The 27,722-nt window shown below is 39.2% G+C and overlaps 1 protein-coding gene across 30 annotated transcripts in view; it reads left to right on the plus strand.

The window, feature by feature from the left end:
• The window catches only part of DST (dystonin), a 306,416-nt gene that overhangs the window by 134,461 nt on the left and 144,233 nt on the right, over window positions 1-27,722 (plus strand). For 28 of the 30 annotated variants that reach the window (XM_080584837.1, XM_080584827.1, XM_080584857.1 and 25 more), the window contains 14 exons: window positions 1,525-1,691; window positions 17,441-17,553; window positions 17,685-17,791; window positions 18,181-18,300; window positions 18,882-18,977; window positions 19,059-19,186; window positions 21,885-21,978; window positions 22,325-22,479; window positions 23,348-23,810; window positions 23,898-24,026; window positions 24,232-24,309; window positions 24,427-24,588; window positions 24,696-24,800; window positions 26,551-26,646. In XM_080584837.1, the coding sequence (XP_080440963.1) occupies window positions 1,525-1,691; window positions 17,441-17,553; window positions 17,685-17,791; window positions 18,181-18,300; window positions 18,882-18,977; window positions 19,059-19,186; window positions 21,885-21,978; window positions 22,325-22,479; window positions 23,348-23,810; window positions 23,898-24,026; window positions 24,232-24,309; window positions 24,427-24,588; window positions 24,696-24,800; window positions 26,551-26,646 (2,013 nt within the window). Of the gene's footprint in view, window positions 1-1,524; window positions 1,692-17,440; window positions 17,554-17,684; window positions 17,792-18,180; window positions 18,301-18,881; window positions 18,978-19,058; window positions 19,187-19,257; window positions 21,751-21,884; window positions 21,979-22,324; window positions 22,480-23,347; window positions 23,811-23,897; window positions 24,027-24,231; window positions 24,310-24,426; window positions 24,589-24,695; window positions 24,801-26,550; window positions 26,647-27,722 lie in introns of those variants that run through there. The other 2 variants (XM_080584840.1, XM_080584850.1) reach the window with 2 other exon arrangements.

The raw sequence follows: 27,722 nt of genomic DNA on the forward strand, positions 1-27,722 counted from the left end.
ATTTTAAGTTGGTCTTTTGCCACATTGCTTTCCCTGTTGATTTCAGATTTAAGACTCATACATCCTATACTTCCTGTGATTTCATGTAGTAAATATTCCATGCAGCACTTTGACACCTAAAGATTTATGAACAATCACAGCTGCAAGTGTTTCTCTTCAGTGTTTCAAACAAAGAAAGGACTTTTTTCCTTTGATTTTTCTTAAAAATGGTTGGTGTTGAAGCTGTGGACATTAGGAAGCAAAACTGCTCTTGTTTATTCGGAGGCTATTTATGGGCTAGTTTAACAGTTAAGATTTTTGCTTTCTAGCAGTGGTTATCTATATCCTTCCCTTACCTTGAGCCAGCAGATATGATGGCTTTCGATAAGTATCGGAAGAACTGGTTTCACAACTTGTGATTTTGTTGATACTTAGAAAATAATTGAAGTTAATTTTTCCCCACATTAAACTTAAAATTTACCAGGTGGCTGTAAATGCTCATCATCCCCTGAAAGTGTGAAACGTGGTTCAAGCACGGTAACTTTATTGCCCTGACATCTCCAGGTCTCTTCCTTTTGTCCCCTGCCTCCTAGTGCTTCCCACCACCTCCTGGTAGGTGTTGGGTAGCACCGCTAGGAAAGCTGCATCTCTTTGTTCCTGCCACTGGGTCCTGTGTGGCTCTAATGGGAGAAGGAAACTGTAATTTGCAGCCTGGCCTGTCTGAATTCCCCCAGGAAGATCCCAGATGGAAGAAACCTTTGAATTCAGAGATTTCAAGGCCAGGAAGCGTCATTATGACCATCTACTAGAAAATAGCATTTGTATGTAAAATTACCGGTACTATCCAGCTTTCCTGCTTTGTCTGACACAAAGATGGTAATACTTAGAGAATACAAAACCAAATCCTCTATATCTGGGGTAAAATTTTCAGTTATAATCTTTCAATCATTCCTAAAATGTTTCTTGGAAAATGTTTTCTTAAAATCATTCATGTCATTTTTAATATTAATGACTGTTTTGTCACTGAACTGATGAATATAATTTAACCTGTATTAAGAGAGAAACAGTTGGTTATTATAGCTAAATGAAATATGTATAATATGTATGGTATAAATATGGATATTATGTAGGTGTGATTATCTACATATAGCACATATTGTATTATATATAATTATATAACATTTATGTATAATGGGTATAACATATAAAAATAGATTATTATTCACATTATCAGCATTAAGTAGACATATTTAAGTATTTCTCATTGTGTAAGAGTATTATAGTGTCCCCAGAAATTGAGGCTGAGAATTGGCTGACGAGAATGGTGATACTACACCCTTTGTATTTCATAATGAAGAAGAGTGTATACGGATATGACAAGAAAAAATATTAACTTAGTATGTGAATAATTATATTCATTTATGATGATACATGCAGATGCCAAAGAAAGAAAAATATTCACTACTGAAGAGTGTTTTTCTGCAATCCTTTAAATACTATTGAGTATTATATGTAATTGTAATACTTACATTAATTGTATTTTAGATATCTGATATCCACGTTACTGGAGAGTCAGAGGACATGTCTGCTAAAGAGAGATTGCTCCTGTGGTCGCAGCAGACAACCGAGGGTTATGCTGGAATCCGTTGTGAAAATTTCACTACCTGCTGGCGTGATGGAAGATTATTTAATGCCATCATTCATAAATACAGGTAAGTGCTCCATTTGTTCTCCTGAGAAATATTAATTACAATATTATAATGTACATAGAGTTCTGTGGTTTCTGCTTGTAATAGCACTGTGGCTGTGGAGATGGCAATGTCCCTTCCTGGGCAGTCCCTTGCTTCTAGCAGCCAAAAGGTGCCTCATTAGCCCTTTGGTGCCCCTCATTCTTCAGAGGTGAGCCTCCACAAATCCTACACATCTTTCATGGGGCACCTCCAACTGAGCAGAGTGTCCCTTTGGTCATACTGTAACATCAAGGTACAGGCAGGGTCAAGGCAGAGCTAAACACCACAGGCCAAAACTGCACTGCTAACAAAGGCCCTCAAACTACTGAGATATGCCTTACAACATGAGATACGTCTTAATTCCCCATGTTCTTCTCCATTTGACTCTACTGTTCCTCTGGAGCTGAGTGCTTCTGCACTGTTTCTGCTTGGAGCTCAGGTTACTCTAAGATGAGTCTCCTAGAAAATGGTAGGGCATTCTCCTGGAAAATGGGACCAGTTGGCTTGAATGCTCCCGGTCTGAGAAGGGCATTGGGCTGCTACTTGCCCTCTCTTTCTGTACTTTTGTAACCCCGTTCTTATAAACAGGTATTGGTAAAACCATTGGTGGCTGCAGGTAGAAGCTAGGTCAACTTACTTAAACACTAAATCAACTTACTTAAAATCCAGTTGAAGATGTCTACTGATGAGAGAAGGTGTCATCTGGATTCTAAGTAAGAACAGGTGTCTCTTCTTAAAGCTGACTTTGGCATCAGAGCTCAGCAGAGGAACAAGATTTAAGCAACTTTGCTCAGCGTTCCTTCCTCTTGGTGGCATCATGCTGTATTTGTATATTTGTTTGTTCCTGACTTGAACAAGGAGGTTCGGAGGTTTGTGTGTTAAAGGACCACACAGGGGAGAGTCTTCTGGCCACTGGGCTAATTAACATGAACAGATTCATCCCTCACTTGTAAGGCTTCCAACTTCTGGGTTTTATTACAGCACGCGTAAAGAGTTTGTGCAGTATGTGATTGGGTATATCTTAAGCTTGAGAGTACGGGATTTCCTTGGTATAATGCTGAAGGAGTGTCTGAAATAAAACACATCAAATTTGGCTCTCTCTAGTGCAGATTTATTTGTTTCTTGGATTTCCTGTTGTGGGACCACTTGGCTCACCACAGAAGGAAGCCTAGGAAGAGCCAGCATGCATGCAGTGTCGAGACTAAGAGACTAAAGTAAAATGGGAGACAAATGAGTCAAGCAGATGCGTCCTATTCCCCAAGCACTGTGTAGAGAGGCTGTAAGCATAACGTAGTGCTTTGAGTCCCGGGGAAGGTAGCTGTGGCAGCGCATAACTTTTAGGCAATATGAAGTTGCATCTGAATCAGTGAATTGTTTTTCTAACTAATGCTTCTGTTCTGGGTAGCCAGTGAGGGAGGAGATGCATGCCAACAAGAAAGTCTTCTTTTAGTAACATTGGCAAGACAAAGGGAAATAACTGGCAAGGGACTGGGCTGTTTTACTTCAGGACAGAGCAGCCAAAAGAATGAACATAGCACAGGCAACTGCTTGAAAAAATAAACAGTTTGAAAGATACAGAGAGAGGGGAGGAAAAGAAAAAGGAAAGAGCATAGTAAGATGGGATAAGAAAAAAATATTTCCCAGAACTTCAGAGACTTGTACCAGGTCTTCATATGCAGAGCAGCATAGCCCTTACAGCTTAGCAACTAGTAGTTGTGGTACAGATCAATTAGTAAATAATTAAAACCTTGAATTCTTTCCTCCAGCTGCAGAAATGTTAATGCTTCAGGGTATTACTGACTACCTGCAGTTGCTCTGCTGGAATACTGTTTCTGGCAGTGCTCTGAGAGTTCATTCACAGCTTTTCAGCTGAGAAAAACAGGCACCTTTGACAGAAGTGCTTTGCATCGAGCACACAATTCAGTGGCTGAGGTTCAGTGTCTCCTGAGCAAGCGCAGACTCCCCATTTTGCGTCCTTCTATGTCAGTGTCCATTTAGTTTCTCCTGTTCCTGTAAACATATCTTCTATACCTAAGGATAGTGTGTCCTTCACAGGAATGTTTACAGTCCTTATCTGATGTCTTTTTTGCTCTGAGAGGTTATAGTCCTTGGACACAGTCCTCTTGTTGATGAAATCAATGAGTTTCTTCCACTGATTTCATTGAGCTTCTATGTTTCTTTCCTTTGCAGTTTTGTGCCATTAAAATAGAGATAATAATTTCCAGCTATTGCTCACAAGATAGGAATGGTCTTCCCAAACAGTCGCCTGGTATTTTTAACTACAGTGTTTTATCCCAGAGAATAAAAATAAACTTAGCTTATGTTCAGATTGATAAGCAGGTTAAATGCTAACAAATGCACATATTTCTAGCTGTGGTTGTCCATATGCTCTATTTGTCTGTTTTAGTACCTCCCAGCCTCCGTTTTGCAGATCACAGGTGGTCTCAGGAGTTAGGCTGTGTGTTCTGCAGATGCTGCTGGCTGGGGCTGGCACGCGCCAGGGCAGAGAAGCTCCAGGCACCAGTACGTGCTGGGGGCTGTGCGGCTGGAAAGCAGCTTTGCAGAAAGGACCTGGGGGTCCTGGTGGACACCAAGTTGAACATGAGCCAGCAGTGGGCCCTTGCTTCTGAGAGGGCTAGTGTTATCCTTGGCTGCATTAGGCAAAGTGTTTCCAGCAGTTCGACAGAGGTGATCCTTCCCTTCAGCTCAGCACTGGTGAGGCCACATCTGGAGTCCTGTGTCCAATTCTGGGCTCCCCAGCGCAGGAGAAACATGGAGCTCTTGGAGAGAGTCCAATGAAGGTCCCCTAAGATGATGGGGGGCCTGGAGCACCTCTCCTTTGAGGAAAGGCTGAGGGAGCTGGGACTATTCCATCTAAAGGAGGCTCAAGGGGGAGACCTTACCAATGACTATAAATACCTGAAGGGAAGGTGCCAAGAGATGGAGCCAGGCTCTTTTCCGTGGTGGCCAGTGCCAAGACAAGAGGCAGTGGGCATAAACTGGAACACAGGAGTTGCAGGCTGCACATCAGGAAGCAGTTCTTTGCTGTGTGGGTGATGGAGTTCTGGAACAGGTTGCCCAGAGAGGTTATGGAGTCTCTTTCTTTGGAGATATTCAAAGGCCACATGGTCATGGTCCTGGGCAACCTCCTGTAGATATCTCTGCTTGTGCAGGGGGTTGGACCAGGTGACTTCCAGAGGTCCTTTCCAACCTCAACCCTTCTGTGACTCTGTGCTCCAGACAGTGGGGTGAGGCTGCGGTGCTGACACCTCAGAGCTCCCTGTGGGCATGGGGTGCTCCTGGAGAGCACGTGTATCAGCCACAGTGCAACGTGGCAGCTCCTCCTGTGCCAGGTATGCTGTGCTCACCGGAGATACCTCTGCCTTATGCAGCTGCCCCACCCTGGGCTAGGAGGAATGTCAGCTTACAGCAGGCGCTAGATGAATCAGCTAGGTGAATGGGGCTCCTCAGCAGGAATATGACTGCAGGAATATGACAGGGATTGTGTTCAGAGCCCTGCTGCCATCACTGAGAGGCCTTTCCTGGATGTGCTTTTGGGGACCTGAACCATATGGCTCCAACATTATCACTGCAGTTGGTCATCCATGAGGTTAGGAGATGTTGCTGTCTAGTTCTAGGCGACAGGGAACTGGAGCGGCAGGTTAGAATTATTTCCTGTCTAGGCATAAGTGAATTTTTAAATTTCAGGTGTGCACCAGCTTCAGTACTTCCCAACGCTGCCAAGGGCTGGGCAGGGAGCTGAGCTGTGAATCAGTTGCCAGCAGGCAGGGAGTCTCCCCTCCTTGGGGCTGAGAGCACTTCATGGCAAGTGAGAAGTGTTTTGTTTGGGCTGCTGATAGCAGTCTACATTTTTTTCTTCCCAGCTGAGGATCCCGGCACCTTTTGGTAGAAATCATTTAAGATTCATGTCGCAGAAATGCAGGAAATGATGCATGGATTTACCATGGCTCCCTGCTTCCACCACAGTGCATGGGAAAAGCAGGGTAAGCCTGACATTTCCCTGGCATGACTAACTTCCCTCTGCAGCATCTCAGATGCATTCAGCAGGCTGATGTGCTGCAGCTGGGCAAGCTGGATTCCTTCTCCTCCCTGCCCAGCGCGCACCCACAGCCATGCCGGCACTGCTTTTCTTTCCATGAGGAGCCTGCGGACGCGAGCAGTGTGCATGTGCCAGATCACGCACACGAGTTAGTTATACTTTGGAAGAATATATAGAGCTTCCATTTTAAAACATCCTGTATGTGATTAAAACCCTGGGACATTAATGGGGCTCCTGGCTGGCTTCAAGAACTGCCTCAGAGCTCCACTGCGGGTCCTGGGTTTTGTTTTTCATGTTGTTCTTCTGTGTGAATGTTTTTACACAGAAACACCAAACATAATTATCAAACTAAATAGTCAGTTTTAATACTGAACTATATGATGTTTGTTGATTATATGCTTTTATTTAAATGTATCAGCTTTCAGGCTGTTTTTTGAACCTCCACAGCTTTCTTTGAATGTGATCAGGTCCATTAGGAAAAGTTACACGTAAGCCCAAGAGACTCAAGAAAATTCTGTATGTCTCATCTGTTATGTAATTGGCCTTTTATAGCTTAATTTTTCATTGAAGACGTGTGTTATTTGCTTCAGTATATTGTGTTGGAAGAAATCTGACTTCAGGCAGTTTAAAAAGTACGTGATGTTTCTTTCATACCATCTCATCATACGTAGCAAAAACCTGTAAACCAGACTTCAAAGTTGAAGCTGACTTTAATCAGCACATACTGCCCAGATTTTCCCAAAGATACTGCTGTGTATACACTCGAATCTTGGTCTTGCATATCTAGACACTAGAATGCGCTTTAGGTAAATGCTCTTGATTTGTGTTTTCATTTTCTTGTGTACGTGCCTGTCTCCCAGGACGAAGAAATACTCATTTTGTAGAACTGTACCTTCTTGTTAAGATACATAGAAACAGTTGGTGTCTGTAGAGAATGAACTATACTCCTATTTCATTACGAGTTGTATATCAGATTGGAGCTAATCATCTAAATTATAGACCTACATTATACTTTGAAGATACGTGTGTTATAAAGCAAATGAAATTCTAATGAAAAGTCACCAGGAGTGACATCAAAGTACCAAGCTGCTTTTTTTGACCTCAGACAGACCTGAGCCACTGGTGCACAAAAACTGCAGGCAATTTCTGTTATAAAGTGTCTGAAAATAGAAGAAGTTAAGAAACAGCAAAAATAATAGCTGAATTATATAAAATTTATACTCCATAGCACCTATGGACACTTTGTTAGTGGTAGCTACCAGTACTCAGAAAACACTGACATGGTTACAGACCAGTTCATATTACTTTCTAAGAAAAAAAATGAAGTACAGAGGTTGGAAAAAAAGATTTAATGTCAGGCACACACCATATTTGTAAAAATGCATGCATTCCTTTCTATATTTTATGTTTTTAAGTTCTAGTCTCAGGTGTTGGGTTTGTTCCAGCAAATAAATTGGGTCCAGACCATGCTGTCTGACCCAATGGTGCATCGTACAACATGGTTACAAATTCTCTCCACTACACCCACACAGGGAGCAACCTCCTGAGAGCAGTCCTAGAATCATAGGATCACAGAATATCCTGAGTTGGGACTCAAGAATCATCGAGTCCAGCTCCTGGTTCCAGACAGGACCACTTAAAAATTGAACCCTGTGTCTGAGAGCGTTGTCCAAACACTTTTGAGCTCTGAGAGGTTTGTTGCTGTGCCCACTGCCCTGGGGAGCCTGTCCCAGTGCCCGACCACCCTCTGGGTGCAGAACCTTTCCCTAACGCCCAGCCTGACCCTCCCCTGTCCCAGCTCCATGCCGTTCCCTCGGGTCCTGTCGCTGTCCCCAGAGAGCAGAGCTCAGCGCCTGCCCCTCCACTCCCCCCGTGAGGGAGCTGCAGGCCGCCATGAGGCCTCCCCTCAGCCTGCTCTGCTCGGGGCTGAGCAAACCCAGGGACCTCAGCTGCTCCTTGTAGGTCTTCCCTTCTAGACTCTTCCCCACCTGTAGTTCTCCTTTGGACACTAATAGTTTTATGTCCTTCTTATATCGTGACACCCAAAACTGCACACAGTACTGGAGGTGAGTCTGCACCAGAGCAGTGTGGGACAGTCACTTCCCTCCACCAGCTAGTGGTGCTGTGCCTGATACACCCCAGGACATGACTGTCCCTGTTGGCTGCCAGGTCACACTGCTGGCTCATATTCGACTTGCTGTTGACCAGAACCCCCAGAACTGTATGTGTAGTCAGGGTTGCCCCATTCCGGGTGCAGAATCTGGCGCTTGCTCTTGTTGAACTTAATATTGCTGGTGATTGCCCAGCTCTCTAATTTGTCAAGATCTCTCTGCAAGGCCTCTCTACCTTTGATGGGGTCAACCCCTCCTCCCAGTTTGGTGTCATCCGCAAACTTACTTAGTATACCTTCCAAGTCCTACAGCCAAGTCATTTATGAAAGTATTAAAGAGAACTGATCCTAAAATGGAGTCCTGGGTCAGTGTTGTCCCTTGAACTGTGCCCAAGTATTGCCCGGGAGAATGCATGTTGGCACAGGCCAGGGTCATGCTGCGGGAAGGACCAGGAATTCAAGAGTCACAGGCCCTTGATCTGGCCTTCTTTATGCTCTTAGTGCAGACATGTCCAGTTATGTCTGCATTTTTGCTCTTAAATGAGTTTCAACAACCATACAAAATGAAAAGATACTGATTAGGAAAAAGATAGGGATAAACTGAATTCTTAAAACTTGGTGATTAGGGCAGGCAGCAATTCTGATGAACAGGCTTGCAGCACACACGTAAAGGGTTTGAGACAATAAAAAAGCAAGGTTATTTCATATAATTTTATACAAAGACCTCATTCATACAGTTGTCTACAAATTTTGCCACAACATAACAGGTAAGTATTAGATAAGCTCCAAGAGAAGGAAAGCAGTGATATGTAGTTTAAAGAGATGCAGTTTGAGCACAAGTTAGAAGAAAAATGTTTTTTACTCCTTTTTTGTAGAGAAATGCAAGGATCTGATTGAAAGGGACCTTTGGTAATGGTAAACTTTATGCAAGATCTTAATCATAGAATCATAGAATAACAGAGTTGGAAGGGACACACAAGGATCATCGAGTCCAACTCCTGTGTCCCCAGAGGACCACCCAAAAAACCCCACCCTGTGCCTATGCTTCTAAGTTGCATGTGATTTAGAGAGAGTGAAGAGGAAATGGTTATTATCCCAAAATGAAAAAAGGAACAGAGGCTAACAATGATTGCTGCATAGACAGAGATTGCAACAGATACTTCTTGTGGAAGAAGCAGTAGTGGAAGAAGGAGGAATGCAAGCTGCACTGAACAGCGTGTCACAAAAAGAAGTAGCAGTGTGACTGCTCCATAAATGCTAAATAAAGTAAGAGGCTAATTTGGCATGATCACAGCAATTTTCTTTGGAAATAGTACAATAATAACTCTGTACTTTGAAAATTACGAAGTGGATGTTTATCAGTATGTGGCATAGCACAGAGTGAGCTAGATTTCTGTGTGTGAAACAACTGTTTTGGTTTAGGACAAGCTGTTTCAGCCTTACACAGGACAATATGACGTGTATGTATAGCTAAGTGAACACTAAGCCCCTGGACGGCAGCGCGTATGGCATCCCTCTGATGTTAAAACATGTTGCAGCAGATCAGGTACTGACATGAATACATTCCTTAAGGGGAGGGATAGTGCTACCTCAATTTGCAGTAACATGTTGAGCACCCTGGGGGAATAAATGTGAAAGAAACTAAATATTACACAGTATCAAGGCTTAAAATGCTAGGGGATATGTTTTAAATAAAGAGATTAGTTGCTTCTGCTCGTTTTGGCTTGCCATTTTGTAAAGTGTGATTTATTGTTACCCACCTTTAACAAAAAGAAAATGTCAGTTTGGTTGTGTTTGCCCCTCCACCATTGTTCAGAAATGTGCCTGCTACTGTTTTTAAGGGTTTTTGTTACATAGGAGAAACTAAGTTGGCATTAAGGCTTGGCAATTTGGGAAAAGATGAGCAGCATTTAGGATAATTAAAGATATGGACAAAGAGATGTTTGTTTAATGTTATTTTCCTGAGTATTCATGTGCACGTAGCTAATGGTTTTAGAAATATCAAGTAACCTCAGCTACAATTTAATTGAAGGCACTCAGAAAAAAATTGGGATGGCTACTGGTAGAAGTTGTATTAAAACAGTACTGGAAACTAGCCCGCAAATTTAACATCATGTGTTGTGGTGATGTTTAGCCTTCATGGGTACTAGATGGAAGACTTCCAGGCAGTTGAGTTGGTTAACTGAGAATGACACTTAAAATGATCCCTCTGTATGTTGTGCTGGATCCTACTGCGAAGCAGCAGCTGAAAGAAAGATAACAGTTTAATTTTTGCAGCAACTGAAAAAGTCATATCGGGATGAAGTCAAAGCTTTTTTCTTATTTTGGCAAAATGGAGGTAAAGTGAAAAATAAAGTTTTGGATTGAAAAGACAGTATCTGGTTCAGGTTTCATGTCTCTTACTCTTTGATCAGTAAAGAGCAGGACAACTTAGGGCGTCAGAAGCCTTTGTCCAAAAGGGCATGGCATCTGAGCAGTGATGGTGTATGTGCTTACAATAAAAAAGGAGAGGTCTTGGTCTTCTGGCAATGCTTTTGACAAACTTGTGGCACATGGAGAAATGGTTGCTTCCAAGGCAGGATGGCACAAGGAGTCTCTGGAAAATCTCGGGTTTGAACTCACTGCGGTAACTCACCCTTCTTCCGTGTTGATAACTGTATTAATCCCATTGGCAAGCTAATGTATCAGACAGTCACCGTCAGGGTCTGGAAGGAGTTTTCTCACCAAACAGGAGAGAAAAATCATTTGGTTGAGTTTCTTCATTGTCTTTTTGGTATTCAGACACGCCAAGGAAAAGTATGTGATTTATGGTTATTTCTGTAGATTGTACAGTGTGGGTTGAGGTTAAAAGCTATGAGCTTTTTCCTATTTAAATTTTATCATAGGCAAAAAATTGGCAAACTTGCTGTACCAGTATGGTTTCTGTAATGATGTTTATCTCATATTACAAAGAGAATGTAAAATCTGGCTTTAAAGATGGTGAAAAGAAGGAACAAGATCCTTTCTAGTTTCATTCATGCATATAGCAATCTTGAAACCTTCATCACAACCCTACTGCCAAGTTACGATCACGTTTTGTTAGGCATTTTGCTAAAGCTGAGCTCCACATTTAACTAATAGGACTTTGATCTTACAATGCCTCAGTTGTGTCTTTATCTAGACCAATTGATATGACAAGTTACAGGTAACGTTTTGCTGTGCTAACAAAGGTGGGGCATGAGGCTTCAATTTTTTTCACGTTAAAAAAATTTTTTTAAACTCAGTGCTTGTCAAATTAAGGACATACACAATAGAATGAATAGTCTGAATTATCTGCATGTATTGTTAGGGAGACTAAGTAAATAAGGAAAAACAGCCCTCACATGCCCTTTTTTTGGTGCAGTTAAAACATTCTTTTCCAATTAGAAGTTTTAATAGACCACGCTGGGATATCTGTGGAATAGACAGGAAATGTATTGGTGGTGTCCCTTTATTACAGTACTTGCAGGTCACCATCAGTTGAATTTTTATTTTATTTTTTATTTTTTGGAATTATTCAACATACCTGAAAATTTAGAGCAAAAATTAAGAAAAAGACACACAAATGAGGGTGGAACAGTCCAGATCACGTGAGAATTTTACAACTCTTGAGGCCATAAAAAGACATGATTGTTCATCTTTAGAGGCATTGAATGAAATCTGTAGGGGCACATAAAATAATGAATGGTACAGGCATTCCTGCCATGACAACAGAAGAGAAGACAAAAAGAAGAAAAAGCATGCAAGTCATAATGATTATGTGAATAAGTTAGCACAGTATATCATTGAGTCCTAGGGATCTTGTAAAGTCTATGGTTGAAGAGCCATTTGTTAGTCTTGCATTTGAGATGACATGAAATACTGTCTATATTTCCCCCAAAACATGATATTTCTGATAAGTAATAGAATATTTATGTAAATCACTTCAAAATGTCTGTGTGAATTGACCAATATCAAAGGATTTTATGGAGTACTTTTCACCTGCTTTCACCTTTAGACTTCCAGTAAAGTGCTAAAAGATGAGCTACTAGATAAGACGTATCATGCATCTATTTAATTTTGGTGGTAAATGTTTGGTAGCCTTTTTGACTTTGTTTCATTAATTGAATGAGAAATTAATTCTTCAAGAAGTCATAAGCAAATCTTCAACAGTCATTGTTATGAAGTCTCTGAGAGCTGCTCTCTGCATTTCAAATGTATAGCCATGCTTTTTATTTCTTATGTTTCTGAGATGTGTCAGTCTCAAAACATGCATGCTTAGTGAGGCGTAACATTTCATGAGGGCTTTGCAACTATCTGAACTTCTACTCAGTACAGTCAATGGAGTATACGGATGGATTTGGATCCCTCTAAGTAATACTCAGATACTGGATAGCTTGCTAGGTAGGTTGTACTGGATGTGTTGATCGCTGACTGTAATGAAATGTGTATGCACACTGGCAGGTAGACACCTGAGTTTGGGTGTCTGGATCTGGAGCTGAATCCCACTCCTTGTCACCTTCCTCATCTGCATATACGTATAAGGGAGATCTTGGGGTCTCTTAGGCAAGTATAAAAGCTGGGTACCTTCAAATCCTTCTCTTTTTTTGTCACGTCTGGGTGAATTTGTTAAACTTAATAAGAACCAAAACCTGTCCCCATAAACATTATGTTCTACAATTACTTATCTTGTGAATGTTCAAGGCTGATTACTGATGATAAGACCTGGCTGTACATTATTGTGCACAAGCCTTTCTTTCTGGGCAACTCCACCCCATAGTGTTGTAACTAGAGATTAAAAGCCCTGCCTGTCCTCTCACCGCCTATTTGCTCTGAAGGATAGATGCAGCCAGTTCTTCGTTTAGATACTCCATCACACTTGGCTCCCTGTTGTATCTTTCATGTTCCGTTTTCTAGCTAACCTAAGGAATAGGAAGGAGTTACTATAAGTAATAAATGTATTTTGCTTCATCATCTCATCTGTGGAGTTCCTGGGAGAGTAACAGATGTGTTAAGAGAGAGTTAAAATTTCATTTGTTTTACATAGACATTACTTATCTTCTAATTCCTTTGTTTGCTACCTTTCTGCTATGAATCAAAATCTCTAGATAATATATTTCTTTGGTTCCTTCTAAAACATGTGGTGAATCCTGACTGAGAAGTCTCTCTATTCTTAAGGGCTTTTTTAAACGGCTATGTATTCTGGTGTGGTCTTTGTTTCAGTAGTTCTCCCAACCCTGAAAAAAGCATGCCTTTTTCTGGTATGTGTCCCTTTCAAATGTCTGTGAACAATGAAACAAAGAATCTGTTTACTTTTATAGACATTTTCTAATTACAGCAATGGAGAAGCTAACTAGGCTACAGAAACACATGCATCTGTACTCTGCATCTTCAGTCCTGTTTTCTCTGTGAGTTCAGCTTGGAACTTACTGTGTTAATTTTTACACTCAGTAAGCCAGGAAAGAAACATCCTTTAACACTGAGCATTACTCAGACACCATCCAAATTTTTGAGCAAAGCAAAGTTGTGCAGATTAAACAGTTTAGATTGTTCGTGTAAATAACTCCAGGATGGTCAGAAATCCTTTTAAACTCATTAACCATATTTTCGTGTAGAATATTGCTCAGATGTATATTTATAGTAATAAAGTTAAACGTTTTAATTGGGAAAGTGTCATCAGGGAACAGTGAAGAGGAGGATGTAGTTTTTTCATCATTGACTGGGAAAATAAAAGTTCAGCCAATTATCTTTTTCCAGTTTGAAATATCAGATCTCATTCAAATCTGACCTTTTGGTTTAACGGACAAATTCTGTAGTTTCTAGTTTGGATCTTGAACTGTTTTACTTGGTACTAAGCTCTGACTATGGGAAAATCTGTGTGTCCAACTTCCCTTATGATGCATAACTCTTTCATTTCAAGGAGCATTTGCAGAGTAGAAAGCTTGAATATGATACATGTAGCTCTTTCGTTAAAAAACAAACCTTGTTTTTTATGCTCTTATGCAAATAATGATCGCTTGCTTATCTTTGTGGTGCTATATAATGTTTTCTGGAATTGTTTGGAATTTGGTCAGTTTCCTAGTTGAAGTGGCATTAACCACACCTTTGTTTCCTCAGTTCTAATACAAATTAAGTCTAATTTCTAACACCTACTCTAAGACCTGGAACGGCAGACACCAAACATTTTATGAGTTAAATGATTAGTGACTCACTGCTTGGAAAGCAAACACCTTGACTTAGGTGGGGCCGTAGCAGGAGCATCTCTTTTGCATGGAATGTTCCAAGTCTCCTTGTGTTTGGGATGTGTATGTGTGCTTTTGGATGGCAAAGCCCCAGCTGCTGAAAAATCTGCCATAAGATGACTCACAATATTATGACAGAAGTTAGAGTCACTGTCTTTTACTTGAAAAGGATTTAATTTGTTCTAAACTGTGTATAAAACCACCTAATAGGGCTATGCAAATTAATATAAAATTCAGTTATGATAAATGACAAATAACAGTCATCTACAAACCTTGCTTGTTTTCACTTTTGCCTTAAAAATTAAAATGTTTTCCATGATGGGTGATGCTGTTAAATCTAGTATTTACCTCGATTAACACAACTAAATTAATACAATTAAATTGTATTAGGTTACTCGCCATACCTGCAATTAATGCAGTTTGCAGTATTTCAGAATTCACCTGAGACATGAAGTATTGAAGATACTGGAAAATATTTGTGAGGCTTCCTAATGCAGCACCACAGAGCACAGCAGTGCTGTGCACAACCTGTGCTCAGTAACACCGATCCTTCAGAGGAGGATGGGCATCGGCGATCACGGCACTGAGATCCCTGCGAGCATGCTCAAAGGCAAATTCCCAGGCACTGAGTTAGTGGGCACAGCTCTCTGCAGGCTTCCAGCAGAAAAAAAAAGCAATTGTTGGTATTTAAAATCATGAGAAAACACTCTTAAACAAAATGAACAACGTGGCAGTTCTTGATTTCATAAGCCCTGATTTTGGATGAGTTTTTAGTGGCTAAGAAAAAGTCTTTTACCGAGAGGTCAAAACAAAAAAGAGGTACCCTCCTCTTTTTCTGTATGCTTTGCACTTTGCCAAGTACCAGGTGTTTTTGCATTTAAGTCATACCTGTCCTTTCCTTTTTATATGCCATCAGTGGGCTTCTTCCCAACCAGCTGTTGAGCCTTGTTTCTGCTTCACAAAACTCAAGGCAAACGCTACTAAGACATAGAGAATGCTGTCTTGTGTAGTATTTTCTGGTAGATCAAGACTTGAGACAAATATAGACTAGTAAATCTAGGTCAGAATGCTCTGTGGTAAGTATATAATTAACTGGAAATAGTGTGGTATCCAGTGCAAGTTTCCATTGTTTCTTAAGGGGAACTTGAATAACTCTGGCTGGTGCGATCTGCAGGGATGGGAAAGCGTTTGAAACGGGAGGCATCTCACAGAGGATGCTGTTGTTAAGTTTGGGGTGAAGCCACAGCAGCTACCCAGAATGATGTCTTAACACAACCGACGACAGTTGTTTTTTTCTTGATTTTTTTTTAACCTGTGTCACTGCGAGAAAAACCTTACCTCTCATTCATCTAATTTAAAGCTTTATTCCAAAGGAGATTCTGATGTCAGAGCGCTTGCAGTTTGCAGCTTGTTTTCTGGGAATAGACGAGGCTTTTTCAGCAACTTGTCCTTTCTTGTTCTGAGAGTTGGCAATTGAACAGGCAGCATAAATGACGCCTGGGCCATTGCTACCAAGCGTGAAACCAATGTGAAGAAAGCAGGTGAAAAAAATAACGAAGGCAACAGTGTGTGTTTACAGAAACCTGCTTACCTCATAAAAACTATGTTGTGAAAGCAACCTTTATTATTCGTACCATCTCTGTTAGTGTTGCTGAAATAGGAGACTGGACCCCTCCATTTCCTTTTCTACTGTTGTCTTTAATTTCTCCTGGCATCTCGGTACTGCTAAGTTTAACAGACAATAACGTTTTCATGGCATTGTTTTCACTGCAATGAAATTCAGAGAATAATGGCATGAGCTTGATCATGCTCCCACTAAGCATATTGAAAGCGGAAACTCCCGCTGGTTTAGAAGGATTATATTTCTTTTTACACCGCTTAAGTTTTATTATTAATTAAACATTCTTTCAAAAAAGAATAGGTGCAGTTTTAGTATCTGTCTTACAGACCTGTCTTCTACAGAGCACAAGGACAGCAGTGATTCTAAATATGTGGAAAGAAATTTCTACTTACAGTACCCTTATAGTTAATTTAAAGACAAGCTTGTATCGATTTTTCTAAAGCTAATGCCATTTGGGGATCGAGGCAATCTGGGGTATTGACAAATGAAATGTAATTGTTAGTTTTGAAAAATGTAATTATTTTAACAGGATTATTTCTCTCTCTTGTTTTGCAATTTTTTAAAGATTCTGCTAGGTAAAACTAAGAAAATAGTTATTTATTACTAAAGTTTATGTATATATATATATATATATATCTTTTGTTTGGGGGTTTTGTTGTTGGTTTTATTTTCCCCCAATGTGGGTCTGGTTTTCAGTAGCTTAGAATTTTAGTAACAAAGTTTTCAGGGCCTTGTGACTGTTTGGCTTAAGTGGGATGAGTTTTGTGCTCAGTATGTTTCAAAAATCCCCTTTTCCTTTTACTTGATGTGGCTAACAGGATTGCAGCTAGTGCAGAAGGCAGACAGTACCACTGTCTGCACTGAGAACTGCAAGATCTAAAAACCCGGCATCGCATAGCAAACCTAAAGGATTGTATTAATATTTAATTAATTTAATTTGAATTTTGCATCAATTTAAAATATTAAAGTAGTGATGTTGGTATAGGATAATATTTACAGACCTTAAAACTGTGTATAGGTGGGTTTTGCCTAGGACAAGTATCCCATTAAAACAAAAGTGTTGCGGCTGGCAGTAGAGTTCAGAAGGAGGAAGGTGGGAAGGTGCTAGCGCGTGGGGCTGAGGGTTGTCCACAAGAGAGCTGGCAGCAACATTTATCTGAAAGCAGGACTTCGGTGAAGTTTGAACAGGACTTCATCAAAGCCCGGTAAGAATACTTGCCGCCAGGTTAAAGTGATGTTACTGTGACTGAGCTAATTTCCATATGGATTCTGACCAGAAACGTGCGCTGAAGAGTTTGGTGCAGAACGCCTATAATCTTGTAAAGGCAGGAGAATTGAACTTCTACATATAGATGGGTCCTAAGAGAAAAGTGAGCTTAACCTCCTCAAGAGCAGTGGAAAGGACAAGGCAAGACAGTACAATGCATATGAATAAATAAGAACATAAGGGATACATAAAAAGGGTGGTTAGAAAGGTCAGCTGGTAGATGGAAGGAAGAACTGACAATATTGTAGTTGTCTGCTGCTTGTGTTTATCACTTAGCTCTGACCTCAGCTCGTTCACATATTTTTAATGAAATCCTTTTTTGATGAAAACTGTGTTACTGTATCCTTCCATGGTTTTGGATTGAATTACTAATGCTGCACTGATTTAAAACTGGAAAAAAGTTGTAATCAAGTATTACTGTTTTTGTTTGGCAGGCCGGACCTGATAGACATGAATACCGTTGCTGTTCAAAGCAACCTTGCAAATTTAGAACATGCTTTTTTTGTAGCAGAAAAACTCGGTGTTGCCAGACTTCTGGATCCTGAAGGTAAGATAGCTGCAAAGGACTTTGTTGCTAAAACCCTAGCAGTAAAATAAAGTCCAAACTGCTGGTTGTTGCACATTTGTGGGCATCTTTACAACTATGTTGTAAAGTACTGTTCTGTCTTGCTCTTCTAGATGTTGATGTTTCCTCACCTGATGAGAAATCAGTAATAACTTATGTGTCATCACTTTATGATGCATTTCCCAAAGTACCAGAAGGTGGTGAAGGCATTGGTGCAAATGTAAGTAGGAGAAAAATACTTGTGCAGTGTGCCAACATCATAAATGATTCTTGGTTCAGCTCTAGAATGATAGCTGGATCTTCCATAGTCCAAGTTCTTACTTTCCACTCCTACATTTAGACCTAAGTTGTGCCTCTCTGATTCTTATAAATTTGAAAACAACAAAAAAATATGTTTTCTGTGGAAATATTTGGGACTAACATGGAATAGTACAAATGAGGCATTTGGAAACTTTAGGTGAGGTGTAATGAGCACGTACATGTTTCAGAATTACGGGGTTTAGAAATCTCTGTTCTATGTGTTTGAAGTCCTCAGACTTCAAAGGTTAAACAAAGTGGAGTTCTTGGATGATTTTCTTCTGATCTGTAATCTGTGTTGTGCTTTGGTAGGATGTTGAAGTCAAATGGGTTGAGTATCAGAATATGGTGAACTACCTCATGCAGTGGATCAGACACCATGTTACAATAATGTCTGACAGAACGTTTCCCAACAATCCTGTGGAGTTGAAGGTAAGATATATAGCGTCTTAGACTCCTTATTGGAATGGCACTTTATCATACTTACTTAAAGCATGGTTGAACAAATGAAGTGCCTGTTGATTTATACAATCAAATCAGCTGTAGAACAGTATCATCATAGCAATATAGTTCTTTATTAAGTAGTTTTTAGGTGACCTTTGCAGGATTTCTGAAATGCAATGTTAAAAATGTTAGAGATGGGATAGGCTGGGTCTATAGATAGATTTTATAACCCTTCTTAAGATGTCCTTAGATAGTTTTGTAAGCTAGATTTAATTTTTTTTTGAATAAGAGAGGAAAAATAGTATCATGTTGAAGTTCACTTGTCTGAAGCTCACTTGAAAATCTACTCCCTAAACTTTTCAAAGGACAATAAAAGCATTGTTAATATATGAACGATCAAAAGCAAATCTTTAGGTTGTCACAGATCATTTTCACAAAACTTATGTAGAACAATATTAGAACATAAGCTTATAAAGAATCTTATGAAATAACCTTATAAAGAGGGTTTAGGGAGTAAGGTTATATTCACTGTAAGTAAAAGTTGATTTTTTTTTTGTTTGTTTCTGTAGGCACTTTATAATCAATATTTACAGTTTAAAGAAACAGAAATTCCACCAAAGGAGATAGATAAATCAAAAATTAAACGTCTATATAAACTGCTGGAGGTAAGTTTAAACATGCATTGAAATACATAGAAAAGTTCCCTTTTGAAGGCTTAAAATAACAAGTATGTATGAATTTTTAAGGTCTGGATAGAATTTGGACGCATCAAACTTCCTCAAGGCTATCATCCAAATGATATAGAGAAAGAATGGGGAAAGCTTATTATTGCGATGCTGGAAAGAGAGAAGACCCTTCGGCCTGAAGTAGAGAGGTATGCTAGTGAACATCTGACAGGATTGGTTAATATATCTTCTGTTATTTTACCCTGTATTGAAAATCATGAATGTTTTATTCCATTGTAATATCCATGTTATTTTTCTATTTCTATTCCTGTTGAGTAATTCTGATTTTGTTCAAGCCTGAACTTCTCTATGTGTTTTGTAGAAGCGGGTCCAGATATACTTGGATGATCTCAGAAGGTCGTAGTGAATAAATAGTACATGTGCCTCAGATCGTCAAAGCACTTAATCACAAATATACTGTCCTCTTTGTACAAATGGTCAGGGCCAGGTTGATACCACTTCATTGTCTCGCTTGGACTCTATTTCATATAAGCAACACCCTCATTCTTTACATAAAATGTGTAATTCACTTGCACTGATTGTACTCAAAAACACACAAAGTGTTCAGACATGCAAAGTGCATAGTAGTCTTCCATGGCAGAGGAATGTGTGACGCTGTTTTGTACATCATTAATAACGTACCAAGCATGTTTAAAATCTTAATGCAGCCTTAGAGCATTTCTGCTTTTTAATGGTACCTCTTTTGAGTTCTGTGGCAGAAACAGAGGCTACCATTCATTAATTCAAAAAATCATTTTATTTAACCCTAAATTAAATGATTCTTTGGGCTCCTACCTGGCTCTGTGTTCATTCTGCTTAAATTTAAGCATCCAAAGGAGACACCTAAGATCTAAATCACGTTATAGAGAAATCTGGCACTGACGTTCGAGTGATAATAGGGTTTGGGCACCTGTAGTTAGGTGTGAAGAATCGAGACCACTGTGTAGTAAGTCCTCAGAAAGACAGATTTTAAGAAGAGATCTCAAAGACAGTTGGAGTTGATTAGATACGGATCATGCTCACAAAATATGTGTCTTCCTTACAAAAGCAGGAGCATGACTGAAATAGCAGATTCAATGGGGGGTACTGATTTACAGTATCCCTGTGGTAACTGCTATGAAAGAGATTCCTATAGAGGAATTCAAAGTTATCCCCACCGTGTGGATCAGAACACTGGAAAGCAGTGGTGGAAATACGGCCTGCTAGATCTTGTAGGCTAATCTGTTCTAACATGCCAATGCAAAGTTAGTGCCTGCCTTCACCAAAAGGAATTCTATTCATAATTGCAGAAAGCTGGATTATTTTAGTTGGGAGAGTATATAAATGACATTAGTTTATTTATTTACTAGTCAGATAGATGGAACACAGATAAATATAAATGCGCATAAACTCCTTCCCATATTTCAGGATTGGTGAACACACTTAAAAATGACAGATTGTAAAGTGATAGTCAAGCAAAAATGTGACCTTAGCTAATAAAGAAATTTGGAGAGCCACTAAAACTTTACCTCCATGTCTGGTGAATACATCCAAAAGTATCAACAGAGACAAACAGCATGTGGCCAGACTGGTGGGTGGGATCGAAGTTAATACGATGTCAGTGGGGAGAGTGCCAGACTGAGTTCCAGTTTGCAAAACTAGCAGGGTTTGAAATTGCCACAGGGGTGTGTCTGTGCCTTTGCCATGCTCTTCTGCTTGAACACAGTCATCTATGTTGTGGGTGAGCTTTTTAGGAGGTGCTAAAAGCAGGAGGTGAATTACTGAAGAAATTACCCAAACCCTCAAATCCAAGTTAAAATATAAACTTAAGGGCAGTGATCAGAGTTTTCTTATTTGTTTTGTGGTCAAAACAGTAAGAAGCAATTAGCTCTGAGTATGGAAGAAGTTAAAGGGAAATTTGCAGGAGGATGGATTAGTGGAACAGGGCAGTTAGTAAACATGCATACTTGGACAGTGGAGTAATGATGGTGGGTTGGATGGTGTACAGGTGTCTAAAATTAACTTGGTAAGAGCTGATTAACTGTGATATTCCTGCAGTTTTATTGTGCAGTTCCATTTGAAACAAAAGGAATCAGCCCAGCCTGAAGTTTCTACACCATGCAGTGGAGCGTGGAGTTCTGACTTTGTTCCTTCTTCAAACTTTTCATTCAAGAGTCTGAGAAACACTTTAAAGACTTCTTTAAATTCTTATTTGGCTTATAGACATTTTGTGACACTTAAATAAAATATTTGGTGCATCTGTTTCCTAGAGACGCCCTAGTGTTACTGCCTAGTCTGTACTTGCAAAGCTTTAATGCAAGGTTAGGGAAGCCAAAAGTGAGGCAGCATACATAGCCCCAGGTAAAATACTTTGAAGAGCTGGCAGAATATTAATTACTGGGTTTTGAATATGCATTACTGAAGCCTATTTAAAGAAGGAGTGCTAGGTGTTTCAAAAGCCAGTAGTGAAATTTCATCCCTAGAAGCTGTACATTTTGTAGGAGTTTTATTTTTTCCATTTTTCAGCAAATGTAAACAGCCAGAAGGACTGTGGTCTGGATGTGAAAATGAACAGCACTAGTTACAGCTATCATAGCAGCGATTCGCTGTTTAGCAACAGTACTAGTGCTCGAACCAGCGTTGACTCTAATGAGAATTTTCTTTCTGTTAATTGTGGTCCCACATTGATTAAATCTTGTATAAGCTTTGGTAATGCCACCTTAGAAGGAAACAGGTAACTTGGCATATATATCTGTGCTCTGTGGTTGCTGGTTTTTGTTATTCTTTGTTTGTTTTGAAGTCATATATGTATAGTAAATATAAATAGCATTAATACTTATTTTTCCAAAATTCCCTGGCATCACCTAGGTTGGAAATGCTGCAGCAGATTGCAAACAGAATTCAGCGGGACAGCCGGAGCTGTGAGGACAAACTGATACTTGCCCGGAATGCTCTGCAGTCTGTAAGTCAGTCAGTGATTTTACTTGTCTGTGTTCATGAACTTGCTGTAATGGGATGGCTACTTCAAATAAATAAATAAATAAATAAAAATCTTTAGGATTTTTAAGTGCATACTTAATAACTGATACTTCTGTTTTTGCTGTACTGTTACAATCAGTTTATCATTCCTGCAAGAAAATACCAAAATTACCTAGAGTGAGTTCTGTTAAATTTTTTCTTGGTAGTTAGATAAAGTTCTTTACAGTTGTTTTAAGTATAGAAAAAAAGTTTTAAAAAAATATGTTTCTTACAGCTTATTTCTCTTTGGTCTAGCTGCAGGGCTTAACAGCTTTCTTTTGTTCATTCAGGACACCAAGCGATTAGAGTCAGGGCTTCAGTTCCAACATGAAGCAGAGATAGCTGGGTATCTTCTTGAATCTGAGAACCTTCTCCGCCAGCAAGTGATTGATGCCCAAATTCTTATTGATGGAAAATACTATCAGGCAGACCAGCTCGTGCAGAGGTACTTTACAATACATTTGTATCAATAAATAAATCTCCCAAATATGGATACCCATTATGGACATAATTTTCAAATCTTCATGTCTGTGGATAAGCTTCGGTCTGTCACTTGGTACCCAAATAAAGGTTCCAGGTGGTTACATCGCCCACAAACTTTGTTGAAGATGAGGAACTGTTTGTGATCATCTGTGAAAATGAAGTAATTCACAAAAACACCACGACTTAAATGTTAAAGTTTCCTGCTATCTGAGTGTAAAGATGTTAGCTGGTTTTATTGCAGACAAAATGGTTTTAGAATTCACTAACTTTGGCTTTAAAAATGGAGGTGAGATTTCTCATGATAGCTGTAGGTATCTTAGCAGGTAGTAAGAGGGGTAGCATTAGCTTACGTGTGTCAGTGTGTACAGTCTTAGGAGAAAGATACGTTTAAGCAGCATAATTCAGTTTTATGAAGAAGTAGCTCTAAAGTTTGTCAGGATTCATTCTGGACGGGGTAAGATCAAGTACATAGCAGCTATTTAGCAGCAAACTGCAAGTAATTTTATCTACCACAACATGTAGTATCTTGTATAATTTTTGCTCGGGTGATTGTTCCCTGGTATTGTGTATGGTACGCCCTAATGCCCATACCATGCTGATTTTTTGTGTCATTACCTGACTTCTGCACCTACTATCTGTATTCATAGAAGTCAAAGCTGACATAGTCTATACTTTCTGATACAAATGCTTATTTATAAATATTTAAGTACAACTGAAGTATAGGAGATCATGTGAATTCATATTGCTGTTCAGTTCAGCGTGATGAAGCTATAATAAGCATTCAATGAAATCATTCTCTTTTATTTAAATTTTTTCTTTTATTTTAATAGGGTTGCAAAACTTCGTGATGAGCTGATGGCCATACGTACCGAATGTTCTTCCGTGTACAGCAAGGGACATGCACTGACAACAGAGCAGACAAAGCTGATGATATCAGGAATAACTGAAAGCTTAAACTCAGGATTTACAACAAATCTAACCCCTGAATTAAATGCTGCAATGACCCAAGGTTTAACACCTTCTTTGACTTCTTCCAGCTTGACATCTGGCCTCTCGTCAGGTCTTACTTCCAGGTTGACACCAGCCATCACTCCTGCTTACACACCTGGCATCCCACCACGGTTAATCCAAAGCTATGTGACAGGAGTAGACAGTGGGACTCTTCAAACACTCAAACTGATGCAAATCAGAAAACCTCTTATGAAATCAGCTTTTGTGGATCAGAATTTAACAGAAGAAGAGGTGAACATGAAATTTGTCCAGGACCTATTGAACTGGGTGGAAGAAATGCAGGTAACAATCTTCGTAGAAATGGTCTGCTTCTAATTGTTATATTTACTGCTTATAGATCATGGCTAATTTTTCCTTCTTCTTGGTAAGGTGCAACTTGATCGGGCAGAATGGGGTTCAGATTTACCAAGTGTTGAAAGCCATTTAGAAAATCACAAAAATGTCCACAAAGCTATTGAAGAATTTGAATCCAGCCTTAAAGAAGCTAAAATGAGTGAGGTATAGCTCCATATTCTTTATCTCTTCAGTTACTTTCTTACTGAATGACCCATAAAGTGCTGTAGAATTGTGTTTGGGTTTCACAGTCTTACTTATTTTTAGTTCTGATCTCTAAATGACGTATCATGAAATCAGGAGGTCTAATGGTTGAGAGTAACTTATCATGTCTGTTTTCTTGTCTTTTGACCTCATATACCAAATACAGATCCAAATGACTGCCCCTCTTAAACTCAGTTATGCAGAAAAATTGCACAAACTGGAGAGTCAATATTCAAAACTCTTGGTAAGTTTCTCAATATGTCTTTGAGGTTCAGCTTTTCCATATACATCATCTATGAAAAGGGATGAGTTTCAAATTCTGTTTTTTCCTAATCTTATTTGTTTTTCCTTTTTAATAAAGAACACTTCAAGAAATCAGGAGAGGCATCTAGATACTCTTCACAATTTTGTGTCTCGTGCTACTAGAGAGCTGATATGGCTGAATGAAAAAGAAGAGGAAGAGGTTGCGTATGATTGGAGTGAAAGAAACCCCAATATAACAAGAAAAAAGGAATACCATGCAGTATGTATTACTAGTATAGTCCAGAGGGAAAAATTCAGTCTTCTTTAATAATTCAACAGGTTTCTAAAATGTTTCTGTGTTTGTTTTTTGTTTTTGTCTGGCAAAAGGAATTAATGAGAGAACTTGATCAGAAAGAAGAAGTAATTAAATCAGTACAAGAAATAGCAGAGCAATTGCTTCTTGAAAATCACCCAGCTAGGCTAACCATTGAGGTAAGTTAGTAAAAACAGCACACAAACAAGAAAACAATTTTGTGATTTAATAGACCATAGATTTTGGAGGAAAAGAAGGAAAGTGCTTGCTCATAGGAAGTTAAGCAACAAAACTCTGAATAATGGGGCCTTTATTTCCTCTTCAGTGTCTCTGTTTTAACTCCATCTTGCAGTTTCCAAAAAGCACAAACATTTCTGTAAAATGATGGTTATGTTTTGGACTGCTTATATAAAATCCCACTGAAGTCTAAAATTAAAATTTCAGAAGTGTATCTGTACAGACATTTCTCTTGCTGGGCATGCATGCAGCTTCTGTAGTTATTGATGCAACCTGCACTGGTAGACTGAGGTCGCAGAACAGTCCTTACATGGTGTCTCTCCTGTTGGACTGAAAGGAGTTTCAGTAATGCATTTCTAGTCACTTATTGTATATATTGCTTCCTGATATGGTTTAGGGTTGGTTTTATAGCCTTCTTGTCAGTAAGTTACGAAATGTGTTTGGATATTAAAAATCTGACCAGGTGATGTGAATTACTGTGGGTTTGAACTAAGCTCTATACTGTTTACAGAAAATTTATTGTAGCTGTTGTAGGGACATAACAAGTTTCCACAGGAAAATGTTGAATACTTTTCCCTACAGATTTTCAAGAAAAGAATAAATGCAGACAGTGTGTGGTAAAAATGGAAAGAATAAAAAACAGTGTTATTATATAAGAATGAAAAAAGGCAGAGAGGATGGATTTTTATGTTTCTTCACCTCATTGAGTTTATATCAATGTAAACTGGAAACAGACAAAGAAAATTTTTCCTTTCTTCCTTCTCACTGCGTTTACTTTTATTATAATGCATGATTTTTTATTTAATCTGTAGAATTATATTCTTTAAAAGTATATGCTGTTACTAATGGGTAATCAGTATATAAATATAAATATACTTAATATATTAAAGTTGCATGTTATGAAACTAGGCCATCACAGTGAAGATGCATATGTAGGTTATGATGTCTGCAATAATGCTATATTAGGACATGAAAAAATTCTTAAATTAATGCCTTCTGTGCAGAAAAAATTATGCGTTAATGGATCAACTTGAGATTCATTGAAGCCAACGGAAAATCTTTGAATTCCCTGAGAATTATACAGAATTACCAAACTGAGACTTTCAGCTGCTTTTACCAAGTCAAGAGTCCCCTCTGCTGGTGAATATTAGAAGAGTACATCCGTAGTGACAGCACTGCAGTCAGTATAGGAGGCATCATTCAAACAGGACTGCATTCTTGAAAATCTTTACAACACGTATACAGAATTGCATATTGCAGCATGTCCTGAATTATTATTTTTATTGTGCAGTCAGTGTTGCTTTAATATCTGATTTGTATGGAGGCAGGTGTCCAGATATTCAAACAAGTAAATAGAGCAATGGAGTCATAAACTGCTTTAGGCTAGGGGAACCTCAGGAAATCTAGTCCAGTCCCTGCTTACAGCAGTGTCAGGGCTGAGTCTTGAATGCACCCAAGGATGGTGATTCCCCAGTCCCTCAGGAAAGGTTTTCTGATATATGACCATGCTGTAATGGCAGGGTATTTCGCACATTTGTTAGGAATTTTCTTTGTTGCAGCTTGCTTTTCTTGGGTAAGGCGTTCAAGTTTAGATGCTTGTGTTTGCAACATTACTTTTATGTTGTCTAAATTCTGTAAATGTATCTATGTTTTAATATTCATTTCCTTTTGTAAAATCTGTCTCCCTTAAAGGCCTATAGAGCTGCAATGCAGACACAATGGAGCTGGATTCTTCAGCTCTGTCACTGTGTTGAACAACATTTGAGAGAAAATGCTGCCTATTTTGAGGTAAGGAAATAAGTCAATATAAGTGTGAAATGTTTTTAAGTTGTGCCCACAGTCAAAAAGTTCCATTTTGACTGAAAATGCTAGTTGCTCTCTCTCAGTAGTAGTAGAATTGGAATTTATCATGTACAACTATTAGATGATGAGCTGTACTCCCACAGTGTTACCACACCTGCATTGACTTGCCTGTAGTTACATTAGTTCAGAACAGATGGAAATCTGGTCTGATGGTTTTAAACAATGCCATAACAACAAGCAGAGAATCTGAGAAAGAAGCCGTGTTCTCTCCATGTCATACAGAACTGCAGTCAATAAAGGTTTTGTGGCTGGATGTAGAGGTTAATGATGGCCAAGGCAGAACATATTCCAGGTTGTTGTTCCAGGAGAACACAAACAGAAATGGAATGGGCACTATTAATAAAGAACAGAGCAGAGAGCACCCTGACAGCAGACATGTCCAACAAAACATCTTTCTGATTATCACCCTTTTACTTACCCATCAAATATGCATGAGGATTGAAGATTTAAGGATTTTTGTTTTGTAGAAAAAACATTTTCTACTCCTATTTTATATTTAAATTATAAATAGCAGTCCTTAGTGTCTTCTGCGTTTTGCAGTTGAATAGGAAGGCTATTGGGATTAAATGTCTTTTGATTGAGAAGAACAACAGCCCAAAGTTAGGAAATGGATGCTGAAGAAGACAAAGTTGAGTGGTTTGGGCTCCTACTGGTAACAGTAAGAAAAGGAGAACTCTGGACTTGAGGAATGAGTTGCCAATTATCACAGGACATTTCCCTTCCCAGTCATTCTTAACCAGCGCCCTAGATTGAGGCAGAACTGCCAAGTGTGGTTGCTCACTTCCCCTTCCTCCCAAAATGTTCACTCCGGTGTGCTTGCTAAATCTGCAGCTAGTTTCTTAGAGTTTATAAGCTCTATCTGTTCTTTATATGTGAAAGTAATTATGAATCCAAGAATAATGCTTCGTAATTACGAAGCAAGAATGAATTCAGAAATTCTTCTGTTAGCTGAAACCATAATTAACTAAGGTTCAATAACTGCTGAGTCAGTTTTGCATTTA

The sequence above is a fragment of the Anser brachyrhynchus genome (assembly GCF_964034855.1).
Source record: "Anser brachyrhynchus genome assembly, chromosome: 3".
Classification (NCBI taxonomy): Eukaryota; Metazoa; Chordata; class Aves; order Anseriformes; family Anatidae; genus Anser; species Anser brachyrhynchus.